At 45.6% G+C, this 17,756-nt stretch overlaps 1 protein-coding gene across 1 annotated transcript; it reads right to left on the bottom strand.

The window, feature by feature from the left end:
* Positions 1 to 1,068: 1,068 nt before the first annotated feature.
* On the bottom strand, positions 1,069 to 2,893 carry LOC147736995 (uncharacterized). Its single transcript, XM_086956285.1, has one exon. The coding sequence runs from the start codon at positions 2,161 to 2,163 to the stop codon at positions 1,069 to 1,071; it is 1,095 nt and encodes a 364-aa protein (XP_086812411.1). The 5' UTR covers positions 2,164 to 2,893.
* Positions 2,894 to 17,756: the final 14,863 nt, after the last annotated feature.

The following is a 17,756-nucleotide window of genomic DNA, read 5'->3' as shown; positions in this document are numbered from 1 at the left end:
ATTATTTAGTGTAGAGAACAACCACTATGCTCATATCTACTTTTATTCTAGGATATTTTTTTGACTAATGTTGTTGGTAACTTGCCTATTTTGCATGTTGTGTGTCAGCTTGTCTTGGCTCTTCTAATGCTTATCACTCCCCAGGAGTAAAGCCTCTTTGCCATCCTTCTGATTAGGTAACGTGTATAGTTTCACTTCTCACTCTTAAGAACTGTGTTTGTTTTTTGGTTGAAGAACACCGTCAATTCCCAATATCAAGCTATATAATATGATATATGTATACCATACAGTTGTGATTTTGTGTACAGAGATATCTGTTTTTTAGAAATACTTAGAATTATTTTTATCCATTTTTAACAAATCTATTAAATTTATCATTTTTTGTAATTGAAAGTGTATATTTGTATTCTTTGCTTTCTTACATTGCCTTTTTGCTATATATTGCCTGGGCATGTTACTTGTCATAAATTGCTTTACCCTGACCCAGGAATTTGATCCATTATCAGGGGGTCCTTGTTATTTACAAGTTTGTATTTTGGTTGAACACACCATTTGAGTGCATGTGTTTTGGGGTTATGGATTTATGGGTTTTATCACTAATCCCTAAATCTTGCTGAAAATACTCTTGTCAGTCCAAGTATTGTTTATTCTGTTGCTTCTAACAGTAGTGTGATCCGGTGTGCTTGGATGTTGTTCTTTATAACTCTGTTTCACTCAATAAAAACTAACCTTTCTTTTCTATTAGTCCACATTATGCTAGTCTCCTAAAGTGTTTCCTGGTGCTTCATGTTTCTTCCTACCTGTAGAGAAATGAACAATCGCTGACAATAAACAATTTCATAATTCTACAAGTATCTATGTTTTTCTTCTTTCCTGCTAGCCAGGTCTTCTATTATCTACTTTTCATTATCTGGTATTTGAATGTTCCAAATAATTATAACTTTATCATTTTCTGTAATTCATGAATCTCCCAATAACTACACTTGTTGCTCCTTTGTATTTCCACATATGCGTCAGTATTACTGTTAATGTACTTAAAATCTTGACAAATTCCTTGCACCTCGGGGATTATTTCCATGTGTGTTCAATGAGGGTGTTTTTTTGCTTATGGCGGTGTAGAATTGATAATCGACTAAAGGCCTTCATGCATTCAGTGCACTGGTATGGCTTTTCCCCTGTGTGCGTTCTCCGATGCATCCTTAGGTTTGATGAGTTACTAAAACTACTTCCACATTCACTGCAATGATAAGGTTTTTCCCCGGTGTGTGTTCGCTGATGACTTTGCAGGATTGATAACTGACTAAAACTCTTCACACATTCACTGCACTTGAATGGCTTTTCCCCTGTGTGAATTCGCAGATGAATCCTTAATGCTGAAGAGTCATGAAAACTACTTCCACATTCACTGCAATGGTATGGTTTTTCCCCAGTGTGTGTTCGCTGATGGCTTTGTAGGTATGATAATTGACTAAAGCTCTTCACACATTCATTGCACTTGAATGGTTTTTCTCCTGTGTGTGTTCGCTGATGGGTTGTGAGGTGTGATAACAGACTAAAGCTCTTTCCACACTCACTACAATGGTATGGTTTTTCCCCTGTGTGTGTTCGCTGATGCCTGTGTAAGACTGATGATTGACTAAAGCTCTTTCCACATTCACTGCACTTGAATGGTTTTTCCCCTGTGTGTGTTCGCTGATGTGTTTGTAGATATGGTAACCGACTAAAGCTCTTCACACACTCACTGCACTTGAATGGCTTTTCCCCCGTGTGTATTCGCTGATGATTCCTTAATGTTAAGGAATGTCTAAAGCTTTCTCCACAATCATTGCAATGGTATGGTTTTTCCCCAGTGTGTGTTCGCTGATGTCTTTGTAGGATTGATACATCACTAAAGCTCTTATCACATTCACTGCATTTGAATGGTTTTTCCCCTGTGTGTGCACGCTGATGATTCCTTAATGCTGAAGAGTAACTAAAACTACTCCCACATTCAGTGCACTCGAATGATTTTTCATCTGTGTGTGTTTGCTGATGGTGATTTAGTTCTGATGACAAACTAAAGCTCTTGTTGCATGTGTAAGGTTCTTCTTTCTCGGTTAATGTCTCTGAGTCTGGTATATATTTGCCTGCATCCCATGACTGTGTTTCCTGAAGGGCAAACATGGCTGATAAAGCACTTATGTTATTCTCACATTCCCTGTATGTATGATATTTTGCACATTTGCTTTCTGATTTAATAAAGTGCAAATGTCACGAAACACCTGCCACACTCAAGGTCACCCAAAAACTGTCACACTCATAAAGAGTGCAAGGCTTCTTTGTGGGCGATAGTGTCTTTGGAATGGGTAAATATTTTGCACAGTTAGGGATAATGATCCATCTTCCTTCTGGTCGGCACAAACTGGGCCATAAATTTGTATTTTAGATAGCAGAACTCGTCTTTCTTTTACACTTCAAGTGTCTGGCTCCACAACATTGTTCTTTTCTCTGGTTCCTGTGGTTTGGCTAGAAAGAGTTCACCATACACCGAGCGCACTGAATGGTGGTCTGTCAACATTTTAAGAAAGCGGAGCACTGCTGTAAACACATCATTCCAATCCCAGGATCAAAGCTGGTGTTGGACACCTGTATACAATTGAGGTGCTTTGTCAGTGTTGTTGCCTTAATTTTCCAGAAGTAATTTCTTAGTTTTGTGGAGTGGAGGTGCACGGCTCAGACTCTTACATTCACTGAACTGCCCTTGACAGCTTCTTCCAGGATCCGTCAGTTAACGTTCAGGTTCGTCAATATGATGTTGCTGATGCTGCCTTGAATACTGGAGCTCAATGTTTTATTGTTTTTGTTGATTTACAGTAGTATCTTCTAAATCCCTTATCATTTATTCAAGGCTTGTTTCCTGTTGGATGTAAACAGATGTTAAATTACTAAATGCAAACATGAAGGAATAAATACATTATGTTTAAATTGTGGTACAAGACATTTCTTCTTTACCATCTTTGAACATTACAGAGGGATTTTTCCTCATACACGGATATTTAACTAAAGGCTCTATCGAAGAAGTCACATCTTATTTACTTCAGAACAGGAGGTGATTTGCCAGTGTTTACAAAGTAACTTAATAAAAAAAAGTGCGATCACGGAGCGCCTACATGCTACAGGTACAGGTTTAGGTAGATGCATATGGTTATGAATTCATTGAAACAAGAACAGATTGTAGAAAAAGAGGTGCATAACAAAGGTAAATATTCAGGAAGTACATAACAAAGGTAATGCAAGGCGCATTGTGTGGAAGAAGATTATTACGTAAATTACTGTTAACCCGTGTACAGGTTGTATTTCATTTTGCAGTTCTTGTTATTACATTGCTCTATTACTCTTGTCTGTGAAGAGACTGAAACTGTGTATGTTCTGTTCACGGTGTGCAAACACCAGGTGCAGAATGTTTTTGTCTTGTGGGCTTTTTTGGAATATGCTTGCACGCAGTTTCGGTGCACCCTTTGTGCGCCTCCTGATTATAGCCTGATCTTAATGATTTATTGTTTGTCAACTGTTTTCAGTGTAATGTTCTCCTACGTGGCTCATAATGTGTGCTAGGCTGCTGATTATAACCCAAGGCAGAACAGTGCAATTGATAGCTGGCTGTTCTCACTCGAGCAACAGCAAATAAACGTTGCTTCCTGACTGCTTACAACTGCGCTTGTCCATGCTTTATTTAGAATGAGTAGTTTGCTTTAACGAACAGTGCCAAAACCCAGGACTACCAAGTCGGAGCCTAGTTGGAGTAGCTACCACAGTTGGAGGGCTAGGAGAACCTGATGACTTTGAAGTGTATGCCTGGAGAGGGGAGACCGGTTTCCTGCAGGTGCAGTTCACAGCTAGTGGCCTGCTTGGTTGAATCCCAACGAATCAGACCTCTGTTGCTTTGACACAGTAAAATACAGCTATCAACCAGGTAAGGAGACGTTGTGGGTGGTTCAAGGTCCACTTGAGTGGTTGTTTGTGGGTGGTTCTAGAACCCCGACCTGATTTGGTCTCATATTTAGTAACAGGTTTGAGTCCCTATTTCTTGTTATATCACTTTCGAATTTGTTCCTCCTTACCATTGGTTGTTGTGTTAGTAGAAATTGTGCCTGTGTAGGAACTTTTCGTAGCGACAAGTATTTAGAAGTCGCACAGTCCACACCTCCACCCAGTAGTCTGGTGTGGTATGTAATTAAAAAAAGAGTCTCCAGGCAGGCCTATTTCTGAAACAATGGCATGGATAAACAAAATCCAATCCAGATTTGCAACAGCCAGGAATAAGATCCTTTGAAAAAGTGAAGTTGGGTTATTTGCGACAATATTTAATGGCTAGGGAAAGACAGGTAAAGATTTGATTGTTACAATATGAAGCCTTACAATGTTGGGATGAACATGCATGGGTCAGAAACTGCGGGGTCCACTGGGAGGGAACAGTAAGGAGAAAAGCACAAGCCTACAAAAGAAAGAGAATGCAGAAAACTGGTATCACTAGGACAAGAAGCAGAAATGTTGGCTTGTAACGCTTATGTTCATAAACACATAGATCGTACATCAGTTGTCCCCTCAGTTCCCAGCGGTCACGAGGACCCCTGACAATATCCTCTGCAGAATAAGTGCAACTGCAAGAATGACATCCTTCTCATACTTCCCAACCCTAGTACTGCACCCACTCAAAAACGATTTTTGGAGGTAGAAGGGGATGACGATAAAACCAGAAGATTTAGATAAGACACTCCTATGACCACAGAAGAACAGGACTGGCTAGAACACATATATCATGCCACAATGAAAGAGTGTTGAAAGGCCTATGGTGACAAGTTCCCCACCAATTTTAACTTTAGGATGAAGTACCACCCACTATGAATAGTCTTTGACCAAATAGATTATATGTGTAATGATTGGTTTATAACTTAATCCCCAAATCAGGGTTATCCTCAATTATCCCCACTCCAAGATGCTAAAGACATTGAGAAACATTTTAAAGATACTCATTTACTCCTCTCGGCCCAGACGGTTTATTTATTGACGTTTACCAAACGGTAGACAAGATATTGGACCACATAGATGAATGCAGAGCCATACATGGGCTTTGAAACAACAAAACGTTAAGAGACAATGGTCCTCCCAAGCTAATGTACAACAGACAGCAACTCCCTTGTAAGTTATGCACAGTAAAGCCCTGCCACTTCTAGAGGACCATGCTCTGGAAGTGACAAATCCAACTATTTATGTACATGTCCCATGTTCATGCAATAAACTAACTTTGGTCACTTAGTACCCTGATATACGAGAAAACAAGGAGGGATGGTATTCCCATTCAGAACCCAGATTGAGGGTCACTTGCATGAGATCGGATGATATAGAACAGAAGTTTAGTAGAAATTAGAGCAGGAGGATAAGATGAAGGAGAAGAAAGATAGGAAGTTAAAACATAAAGTACTAATATAACAGAACAATAGGGGAAGAGGAAGAGAGGGAGGGGGCTCAGATGAGGACCAGTTCGGCCCCTCCCAAACAGGGAACACGTTTGCTCCAGGTACATACCATAACTGCTGCAGTCCTGACCATTGGGTTTGAGATTGTCTATACCCCCGCATACTGAGAAGGCGTGATAGGAGTAGGGGCCGGGGTAGATATTAACTCTGGTTTCCGGTCATATGCAACAACGGGAAAATGGCCCTGGGCAGAATAATAATAAATTTAACACCATGTGGCAACCACAAGCCCAAATGACCACGGTCATGATGCAGAAAATACCACGCTACGATCATTACCATGGGGAAGATGAAAACTAGGGAGTCCCGAAAGGGGGATGAAAAGAAGTGTATTTCCCCTAGATGTAAGAGGCTCATATGTGCTGGGGACAGTAGAGAACAACACCATTAAATTTCTCATAAACACAGAGGCCACCCCCTCTTCACTGACTAAACAGACCTTGCTCCAGGTCCCACTCTCCGGGAAAATAAATGTGCATGTGGGGTTTACCAATGTGCCAATCACCCGACCCATCTCCCAGCCCTTGCACTAGGGTCATATAATCGACATTAATGAATTTGTAATCTCAGGCAAGTGTGCCTTTAACCTTTTAGGACTACATTTGTTGATGAAACAAAAAAGCGGTCATCAGGTGTGTAGCAGATGTGATTTATTTGGAATGCGATTCAGATAATATGGCCGTTATGACTAGATCTGTATTATGAGGAATATTGCACATCCCTCCTAAGTTCTAAAAGAGATGGACCACAGAATTGGGGCCATGCACACCAACCACACAGGAGGAATGAATACAGACCATTTACATATTACAGTAAAACGCATGCTTCCCCAGGATACTGCAATACAGAATATCAGCGGAAGGTTTGAAGGGATTACAGAAGATAGTTGGGGAGTTAGTAAAAGAGGACATAGTGAAAGAAATATCAGGGAGCCCCTGCAACAACCCCATACTCCCGGTCTTGAAAAGGGGGGACGCTAAGAAGAAAGGAGATTGGTAGTGGTTCATAGTTGACCAGGGAGAGATTAACAAGATAGTTGTTCCTCAATTCCCTGTCATGCCTAATGTTGTTAATATACTATCTACGTTGCCCCCTGACAAGTCCTATTTTTCTGTGATCGATTTAAAGAATGCTTCCTTTTCTAGCTCTCTTATGCAGACGGCTTGCTGTTGCAGGAGAGGGTAAAGACACATGCGTAACAGATACAGTCAGGCTGTTGAATTTTTTTAGCTACTCACAGTCGTAAGGCTTCACCACACAAAATACAGTTTTCTCAAACTGAGGTGATGTATCTGGGCCACCTCTTGTGGCAAGACGAGTGGTGCCTGGAACCTAAAAGAGTGCAGCCCACCCTTTCGATACCTCAGCCCAGCAGCAGGTGCATGCCTTCTTGGACATGGCTATTGTCAACACTGGATACCTAATTTCTCAATCATTGCAAAACGTTTCTTAAGACTCACGAGAATAGACGTTCAGGAGCCCAGGAGCATGCTGCTAGTTTCCGGACTCTGAAGGACATATTATGTAGTGCACCGGCTTTGGGTTTGGCAGACTACGAAATCTACTTTCACCTGTTTGTACACAAAAAGAATGGTTGTATGTTGTCCATCCTCACCCAACAGCAGGGCGATCACAAGCACCCATGTGCCTCTATTTTCTACAGCACTAGACATGGTAGCTCAGGCCCTTCCCCGTGTCTAAGGGCAATCACAGAAGCTGCAGTCTCCCTTCAACAAGTGGAGGCTTTGGTCATGGGACATACTGTACACGTCTATGTACCTCACTCTGTGGAATTATTGTTGAATAGGACAAAGACGTAACATTTTACCAATGCTCGACTGACTCATGAATTGTGTCTGTTAGCCCACATGTAATTTTACACCATTGTAAGACTCTTAATCCTGATACTTTGTTGTCTGTAGTGTGCAATGCCGAGTGTGATGAAATGGGTGAGGTGCATGACTGCATGTTACAGACAGAAGAGCAAGCAAAAGGTCGGATTGACTTGTCAGATGTACCAAGGGTAGACAGGGAAGGAGATATCTGGGTGGATGGGTCCTCAATTGAATTGCAGAATGACAGTACTACGGCAGAATATGCTCTTACCTATAACCAAGCTCAGTACAGCATTAGATAAATGCAAGATACCTGAGAACTCTGCTCAGACAGCAGAGCTGATAACACTAGGCAGAGTCTGTGAACTAACCTTGAGGTGAAGGGTGAACATTTATACGGATAGTCAATATGCCTTTGCAATTCCTCACAATTATGGTAGATTAGGGACTGAGAGAAGGTTTATTAATTTAGAAGGTGCTAAAATACAACATGGGGTGTTGATATTGAGATTGCTGAACGCAGTGTCCTTAACTGCCAAAGTGTTGCTGATAAAATGTAGTGCTCTTATGAAAATAACTGATGATATGAGGAGGGAAAGTGATTTTGCAGACAAAAGAGCCAAGAGGACTGCTTCCTCCCCCACTGACCTCACATATGTAGCCCACTTTGACCCTGGCATGGCAAAGGGGCCCCAAGACATTAGCCCTGAAGGAATAGCTGAACAAGGTTGAGGATGAATTGGACAAATGGACCAAAATGGGCAAACAAGTTCATGGTTGTTGGATGCATATGGACAGAAAAAGATATCTCCTGCCTGATGCCCTCTTATATTCACTGACGTTGATGATGCACCGCCCCAATCATCTGGGTCGAGATGGGTGGACCAATAGGATGTTGCAGTTTTGGGCAAATGCCAAGATACGGAGAATGGCTGAGCAGTTATGCCCATGCTGTTTGACCTCTGCTCAGTACAATACAGGCAAGAGAACAAAGTTTCCACCAGGACATTTTGCCCTGCACAGATGCCCTTCGCGGAGCTCCAAATGGATTACATTGAAATGACCCTTATTAACAAATGTCGGTATACTCTGGTGGATGTTTGTACTTTTTAACTACCGTCTACATCCACCACGACACCGGACAGGCGTATACCCCCTCCTGAACCTCTGGCACCGCAGAGACCACAGTATCATCTCTACCCTAGACAAACTGTTGGCTGACCAATTCATTCAGCATCTTCTTTCCCTCCATCAGTGTCATTAAATCAAATTCCAGTCCATCTTTTGAACTCAACCAGTGGTAGACTTTCTATGGAGTTCATACCCACAAAGTACTGGGGACAAATCACGGCCTAGTGATGGTGAACAATAAGGAACTGAGGGTGAACAACCTGGATGGATAAAGACAATGTTAAAGAGAAAGTTCTGCATTCCATTTGTTCTCATCCTTGTGAAGAACACAATCAGAACGTTTCCACACAAATGATGAATGCTTATCACAAATAATTAAATGTACCATTATTTTGCTGAACATACGTTATGGGATGACATTTCTTCACAGTCTGATACATAGGGCCGGACTTTGATGAAAATAATATTGATTATAGTCATTGCAAAATTGATTGCCTGCCTGTGCTTGAATATGCTCCCCATTTGGTGTCAAGCCTGTGCTCAGCTATGTACCCCTACCATGAGCAGCATTCATGTTTCAGGTGGCATGATTGAACGAGACCAAGAGGTAATGGAATGGAATTAATGCATATAGATATGGATTGATTCTGATATTAATGTTGAACAATTGTTCAAGGGGTGGATTGTGAAAGTAGATATATTTTGTGAAAAACTGTTCATCCACTTTATAAGTTGGACGTCATCGTGTAGTTCATGATTTTACATTGCTCTTTTGCTCTTCGTCTGTGGAGAGACTGAGACTGCGTACGTGCTGTTGATGGCCTGCAAACACCAGGTGCAGGATGTTTTAAGCTTGTGAGTTTTCTCGGAATGTGCTTGCGGGCAGTTTCGGTGCACCCTGGGTACGCCGCATGAATTAGCCTCCCGGTTATCGCCTGACCACAATAATTTGTGCTTAGGCAACTGTCTTCAGTGTAATGTTCTCCAACGTGGCTTAAAATGTATAAAAGGCTGATGATTGTAAATCCCCAGCAGAACAGAACAGTGCAGTGCAGAACAGTGCAGCTGTTCTTGCTCGAGCTGTAGCAAATAAAATGTGCTTCCTGATGTTAGCCAAAGCAGTGGCCTTGAAACAAAGAAGGGTTTGGCTTGAGCGCAGTAAGGCTACGCCTATAACTCTATGAAACAAAAACAACTGCCAGTACTGCTCGAACTATTTACTCATAGATGCTAAAGTTGAGTGGACACTCCTCAACCTAGAAGGACTAATCATTCAGTCCACACCAAATGTTCTTACGTTTGAATTTTTATTCTCTACTTACAAAATTATTTAAAGAACTGTTTTTGATTATTTTTCAACTGAAGGACAACAAATCTCTATACACACACAGTGAAATTTCTCAATATGTACAATTCAATTCACGAATGGGTCAATGTGTAAATGGTGCAGGGGAAGGTCATACACAACATAAATGTACAATTCTACTCATTCAACAATCAGCTTCATTCATACTGCAATCAAACCACAGAAAGCTGCTCATACAAAAAGGGAAGTGCGAAAGTGAGTATATACAAGTGGGCGAAATGCCTATCTACTATGTACACTAAGATAAGCAAACAAAAGCTCAAATGTTTCAAAAATTGGAAAAAACAAACGTACAATCAATATGCACTTTGGACTTAATAAAATAGCTCAATTCAAATGCAATATATGCTAACAAAATGACTGAATAACAATCACTCCGATGACACGAGGTCACCGTGAGGAAAAGATTCAACAGTTATTATTCAATCTAAAGGGGTCAAAAGCAGCGGAGCATCTCTCTGCATGCACACAGCAGAAGTCAGGTAATGGTCTGATAGTCAAGTGGCCATGGTTAGCAGTGCAGGGATTACAAGCTTCATTACAGAAGCTCGGCTGAGAGGTACAAACAGAGGAGGCGCACAGGTAGGTGCTTATGAGGTATAAACAGTGGAGGTGTACAGGTAGGCCCTTATGAGGTATAAACAGAGGAGGTGCACAGGTAGGTGCTTATGAGGTACAAACAGAGGAGGAGCACGGGTAGGTGCTTATGAGGTATAAACAGAGGAGGTGCACAGGTAGGTGCCTATGAGGTACAAACAGAGGAGGTGCACAGGTAGGTGCTTATGAGGTACAGAGGAGGTGCAAAGGTATGTGCTTATGAGGTACAAACAGAGGAGGAGCACGGGTAGGTGCTTATGAGGTACAGAGGAGGTGCAAAGGTATGTGCTTATGAGGTACAAACAGAGGAGGAGCACGGGTAGGTGCTTATGAGGGATGAACAGAGGAGGTGCATAGGTAGGTGCTTATAAGGTATAAACAGAGGAGGTGCACAAGTAGGTGCTTATGAGGGATGAACAGAGGAGGTGCACAGGTAGGTGCTTATGAGGTATAAACAGAGGAGTTGCACAGGTAGGTGCTTATGAGGGATGAACAGAGGAGGTGCACAGGTAGGTGCTTATGAGGGATGAACAGAGGAGGTGCACAAGTAGGTGCTTATGAGGTATAAACAGAGGAGTTGCACAGGTAGGTGCTTATGAGGGATGAACAGAGGAGGTGCACAGGTAGGTGCTTATGAGGTATAAACAGAGGAGTTGCACAGGTAGGTGCTTATGAGGGATGAACAGAGGAGGTGCACAGGTAGGTGCTTATAAGGTATAAACAGAGGAGGTGCACAAGTAGGTGCTTATGAGGGATGAACAGAGGAGGTGCACAGGTAGGTGCTTATGAGGTATAAACAGAGGAGTTGCACAGGTAGGTGCTTATGAGGGATGAACAGAGGAGGTGCACAGGTAGGTGCTTATGAGGTATAGAGGAGTTGCAAAGGTAGGTGCTTATGAGGGATGAACAGAGGAGGTGCACAGGTAGGTGCTTATGATGTATAAACAGAGGAGGTGCACAGATAGGTGCTTTTGAGGTATAAACATAGGAGGTACACAGGTAGGTGCTTATGATGTATAAACAGAGGAGGTGCACAGGTAGGTGCTTATGAGGTACAAACAGAGGAGGTGCACAGGTAGGTGCTTCTGAGGTACAAACAGAGGAGGAGCACGGGTAGGTGCTCATGAGGTACAGAGGAGGTGCAAAGATATGTGCTTATAAGGTACAAACAGAGGAAGAGCACGGGTAGGTGCTTATGAGGGATGAACAGAGGAGGTGCAAAGGTAGGTGCTTATGAGGGATGAACAGAGGAGGTGTACAGGTAGGTGCTTATGAGGGATGAACAGAGGAGGTGTACAGGTAGGTGCTTATGAGGTATAAACAGAGGAGGCGCACAGGTAGGTGCTTATGAGGGATGAACAGAGGAGGTGTACAGGTAGGTGCTTATGAGGTATAAACAGAGGAGGTGCACAGGTAGGTGCTTATGAGGTATAAACAGAGGAGGTGCACAGGTAGGTGCTTATGAGGTACAAACAGAGGAGGTGCACAGGTAGGTGCCTATGAGGTACAAACAGAGGAGGTGCACAGGTAGGTGCTTTTGAGGTATAAACATAGGAGGTGCAGAGGTAGGTGCTTATGATGTATAAACAGAGGAGGTGCACAGGTAGGTGCCTATGAGGTACAAACAGAGGAGGTGCACAGGTAGGTGCTTATGAGGTATAAACAGAGGAGGTGCACAGGTAGGTGCTTATGAGGTACAAACAGAGGAGGTGCACAGGTAGGTGCCTATGAGGTACAAACAGAGGAGGTACACAGGTAGGTGCTTTTGAGGAATAAACATAGGAGGTGCAGAGGTAGGTGCTTATGATGTATAAACAGAGGAGGTGCATAGGTAGGTGCCTATGAGGTACAAACAGAGGAGGTGCACAGGTAGGTGCTTATGAGGTATAAACAGAGGAGGAGCACGGGTAGGTGCTTCCGAGGTACAGAAGAGGTGCAAAGATATGTGCTTATGAGGTACAAACAGAGGAGGAGCACGTTTAGGTGCTTATGAGGGATGAACAGAGGCGGTGCAAAGGTAGGTGCTTATGAGGGATGAACAGAGGAGGTGCACAGGTAGGTGCTTATGAGGTATAAATAGAGGAGGTGCACAGGTAGGTGCTTATGAGGTATAAACAGAGGAGGTGCACAGGTAGGTGCTTATGAGGGATGAAAAGAGGAGGTGCACAGGTAGGTGCTTATGAGGTATAAACATAGGAGGTGCACAGGTAGGTGCTTATGATGTATAAACAGAGGAGGTGCACAGGTAGGTGCTTATGAGGTATAAATAGAGGAGGTGCACAGGTAGGTGCTTATGAGGTACAAACAGAGGAGGTGAACAGGTAGGTGCTTAGGTGGTATAAACAAAGGAGGTGCACAGGTAGATGCTTACGTGGTATAAACAGAGGAGGTGCACAGGTAGGTGCTTATGAGGTATAAACAGTGGAGGTGCACAGGTAGGTGCTTATGGGGTATAAATAGAGGAGGTGCACAGGTAGGTGCTTATGAGGTATAAACAGTGGAGGTGTACAGGTAGGTGCTTATGGGGTATAAACAGAGGAGGTGCACAGGTAGGTGCTTATGAGGTATAAACAGTGGAGGTGCACAGGTAGGTGCTTATGGGGTATAAATAGAGGAGGTGCACAGGTAGGTGCTTATGAGGTATAAACAAAGGAGGTGCACAGGTAGGTGCTTACGTGGTATAAACAGAGGAGGTGCACAGGTAGGTGCTTATGAGGTATAAACAGTGGAGGTGCACAGGTAGGTGCCTATGAGGTATAAACAGAGGAGATGCACTGGTAGGTGCCTATGAGGTATAAACAGAGGAGGTGCACAGGTAGGTGCTTACGTGGTATAAACAGAGGAGGTGCACAGGTAGGTGCTTATGGGGTATAAACAGAGGAGGTGTACAGGTAGGTGCTTATGGGGTATAAACAGAGGAGGTGCACAGGTAGGCCCTTATGAGGTATAAACAGAGGAGGCGTACAGGTAGGCCCTTATGAGGTATAAACAGAGGAGGTGTACAGGTAGGCCCTTATGAGGTATAAACAGAGGAGGTGCACAGGTAGGCCCTTATGAGGTATAAACAGAGGAGGTGTACAGGTAGGCCCTTATGAGGTATAAACAGAGGAGGCGCACAGGTAGGCCCTTATGAGGTATAAACAGAGGAGGTGCACAGGTAGGTGCTTATGAGGTACAGACAGAGGAGGAGCACAGGTAGGTGCTTATGAGGTATAAACAGTGGAGGTGTACAGGTAGGCCCTTATGAGGTATAAACAGAGGAGGTGTACAGGTAGGCCCTTATGAGGTATAAACAGAGGAGGTGCACAGGTAGGCCCTTATGAGGTATAAACAGAGGAGGCGCACAGGTAGGCCCTTATGAGGTATAAACAGAGGAGGTGCACAGGTAGGTGCTTATGAGGTACAGACAGAGGAGGAGCACAGGTAGGTGCTTATGAGGTACAGACAGAGGAGGTGTACAGGTAGGCCCTTATGAGGTATAAACAGAGGAGGTGTACAGGTAGGCCCTTATGAGGTATAAACAGAGGAGGCGCACAGGTAGGCCCTTATGAGGTATAAACAGAGGAGGTGTACAGGTAGGTGCTTATGAGGTACAGACAGAGGAGGTGCACAGGTAGGTGCTTATGAGGTATAAACAGAGGAGGTGCACAGGTAGGTGCTCATGATGTACAGACAGAGGAGGTGCAAAGGTAGGTGCTTATGAGGTATAAACAGAGGTGCACAGGTAGGTGCTTATGAGGTATAAACAGAGGAGGTGCACAGGTAGGTGCTCATGATGTACAGACAGAGGAGGTGCAAAGGTAGGTGCTTATGAGGTATAAACAGAGGTGCACAGGTAGGTGCTTATGAGGTATAAACAGAGGAGGTGCACAGGTAGGTGATCATGAGGTATAGACAGAGGAGGTGCATAGGTAGGTGCTTACGAGGTACAAATAGAAGAGGTGTGCTGAAAGGTGCATGTTCCTCTCAGGGGCTGTTCCATCTGCACTGGAGGGGTGTAGGTGGGGGTTATTCATGTATATTGTATCCTACTCCTACTGCCTCAAAAGGGTACTTACTTGCATGAGTGCTACCACTTTACCCTTTGCTTGAGGGGACAAGGCCTCGGAAAACACAACACTTTGAGGCTGCCTACCTCGAGGAGAAGAAACAGGCCAGGGCCAATGTGTCAGACAATATGAGCTTGGGAGACAAAAGAATCCTAAGAAACACTCTGTTTCTCTGGGAGTTCCCACAACAGACCCAGGGGTTCATTAGATATTACTCCACTCTTTTAAACTCAGACTCCTTTTACAGCTCCTCTGGTACTACACCTGCCCTCTAGGCACCCTTCCTGTAATGCTGGTCTCTCCTATAAATGATAGTAGACCTGAGGGCTGATGTAGGGTTTTCCGGACAGTTTACTCCTTCACAAACGTAACAAATATTGCAACTGCTCACCTTATAACAATTGCCTCAGGATATAATGAACTTGTAATAAGGCGGATGGTATATCTGTCACATTTGTGACACAGTAACCTGAACTCTAGTTTAGAGGCTGTCACCCGGACACAGGCGTTTTTTTTTTTATCAAATATGTTTTATTGAGTTCCACAAAGCAACAACATACATCAGGAGAAGACAAAAAGTAAAATGCAGTGCTGGTAAGGCTACAATGCAAGTGCTAAGAATATAGGCATGTCCCGTCCAGCCGGCGAATAAACTGTTCGTCCATGTGAAATCATACGGCAAGAAACAAGCCCATCTCCCAGTGCAAGAACTCTTTTCTACCCACCCCCCCGAAACTGAGCCCCCCCCCACCCGGATCCCCAACCAACTCCCTACCCCCAACAGAACCCCCCCCCCCCCTCGGTGTGTTCCAAGCAAGCCTGGTGGAGGCCGAGTGAGAGCCGGATCAAACCTTATGTTCTGCTCTGGTCTTCTCCCCGCGGAATTCTTCCGCTAGTTTCAGGACCCTTATGTATTTCGGGCAGGTGAGCTCCGTGAATTCTTGAGACAGTAAAGAGAGAAGTGGTTGCCATGCTCGCGGAAAGCGTCCGAAGCCTGTGTGAGCGAGGCTTGGATCCTCTCCATCCCCATGATATACCATAACCTGTGTAGCCACCCCGTATGTGTGGGCTTCCTCGGCGTGCCCCATAGCGATAGAATGTGGTGTGTCGCCGCCCCCATCGCCAGCCCCATCTGTCGCCCCCGCAGTGACTTGAGAGGGAACATGAGTTTATTGGGGAGCCCAAGGATCGCATATGCTGGGAAGCGTGGGATGTCAGTGTCAAAATAAGTGTCAATGTCCCTTAGCACCACCTCCCAATACTCTTTAACTGCATCGCATTCCCACAGTATGTGTAGCATGGTCCCAGTGTGTCCGCACCCCCTCCAGCAAGTGGGATCTCTTCTTGGGTTTCCCTGGTGTAGGCGCTCGGGGGTCAGGTGCCAGTAATAGGCGATTTTCACCGCTGCCTCCCTGCTGGCCGTGTTTCTCGCAGTGTGGTGTGCTCTGTGAAATATGTCCCGCCATTCTTTATCCGACAGTGTGCGCCCCAACTCCTTCTCCCAACGTTTCTGGCCTGCAGACCTCTCCCCAGGAGGGGGTGGGGATAGCATGAGGTACAGTTCGGTAATGGACCCAGAGTCTGACTTTTTGGTCACGAGCCACCTCTCGTACGGGGTCAGCGGGCGGCCTACTAGCGGAGCCACCTCAGGATGTGACAGCCAGTGGCGGAGTTGGAAATACTGGAAGCGGTGGGGCTTGTGGAGGGCATAGTCAGCCACCACAGCGTCCCATGGGAGGAAGCCTTCCGTGTCAAACAAGTGGCCTGCCGAGCGGCACTCTGACGGCCGCCATTGGGGAAACGAGCCTGGCGGTAACCCTGGGGGGAAGGCCGGGTTGTCCAGCAAAGGTGTCATGGGTGACGGGAAAGTCGTGAGGCCCCTCGGGACAGCGGTGGCATTCCAGACCTGTAAAAGGGTCCTGGTGATAGGGGATTTTCTCAAATATGCCGGCCTATCTGGGCGCGCTAGGAAAGGGACCTTCCACAGTGACATGCCCGCCATGGCCCTGTCTTGGAACAACCAGTGCTTTTCGGAGGTGGGCCTAGACCACTCCAGTAGATACCGAAGTTGTGCCGCCTGGAAATAGCGCCGCAAGTCCGGGACTCCCAGGCCTCCCTCAGCTGTCACCCGCAGAGCGAGGTCGAGACGAAGTCGGGGTCGCTTGCCCGCCCACACATATTGGTTCAGGGCGTCTTGAAGCTTCTTGACCATCCCCAGTGGGGGGGTGACCGGGAGAGTCTGGAAGAGGTAAAGGATCTTGGGGAGAAGTGTCATTTTAACGGCCGCGACGTGCAATATGCGTTTGGTATTATCTGCTCATTGGCGGGAAGGGACAAAGCTTGCCTGGTCGAGTTCAATAATGCCCGGGAGGCACGGGCCAAGGCGCGAAGCCAAGATGCTCGTGAAGAGCTTCAGGTCAACATTGAGCAGCGATATCGGCCTATAGGCTGCGCACTTCTTGGGGTCCTTCCCCGGCTTCGGTAAGACCACGACGTCTGCCTCCAGCAGCTCTGCCGGGATCGAACCCGGTCCCCCAGAGGAGTTGAAGAGCCTCGTGAGAACCGGCGCCAGGAGGTGGCAGAAGGTTTTGTAGAAACCCGCGGAAAAACCGTCTGGGCCTGGAGCCTTCAGGGGTTTAAGTTTGGCAATGGCCGACACAACCTCCTCCAGACGGATAGGGCCGTCCAGGGCGCTGGCGTTGGTCTCATTAAGGGTGGTGACGCCCATGGTCTCGAGGTAGGCCAGTCCGGCCTCAACCTCGATGGCCGGGTCTGCGCCGTAGAGTTGGGCATAGAAGGCGCGGAAAGCCTCAGCTATGCTAGTATCGTCCCGGAATTCCTCGCCGCTATCCCCCTGTATAACTGGAACCCTAGAGCGGACTGTTTTAGCTTTAAGTGTGCTGGCCAGAAGGCGACGAGTTTTATCGCCACCCACGTAATATGTGTGGCGGAGGCGAAGCGCCGCATATTCCGCCCTGTCGAGGTCTAGGCTCGCCAGTTGGGCTCTGGCCGCCTTAAGTTGGCGCCAAATGCGAGGGGCGCCCGTGCGGCAGTGGGCCCTTTCCAGCTCCGTTACCCGCTCTTCCAAGTCCCTCCGTCGGTCCCTGCGCTCCTTGTTGTCTGCAGCCGCAATTGCTATAATATCGCCCCTGACCACCGCCTTGAGTGCCCCCCATAGCGTCGCGTGGGCCACCTCCCCTGTGTCGTTCGCCCCAGATAATCAGTAATGGTCTGGGATAGCCGCTGGACCGTCCCCTGCCTA

Source organism: Lissotriton vulgaris, chromosome 1_1, assembly GCF_964263255.1.
Source record: "Lissotriton vulgaris chromosome 1_1, aLisVul1.2, whole genome shotgun sequence".
Classification (NCBI taxonomy): domain Eukaryota; kingdom Metazoa; phylum Chordata; class Amphibia; order Caudata; family Salamandridae; genus Lissotriton; species Lissotriton vulgaris.
Note: the sequence above shows the minus strand (reverse complement) of the source record. Positions and strands in the feature narration are given on the sequence as shown.

What these genes read in the sequence shown, in the direction of transcription:
- LOC147736995 (XM_086956285.1), bottom strand. Translation starts at nt 2,163, where the DNA reads ATGTTTGCCCTTCAGGAAACACAGTCATGGGATGCAGGCAAATATATA.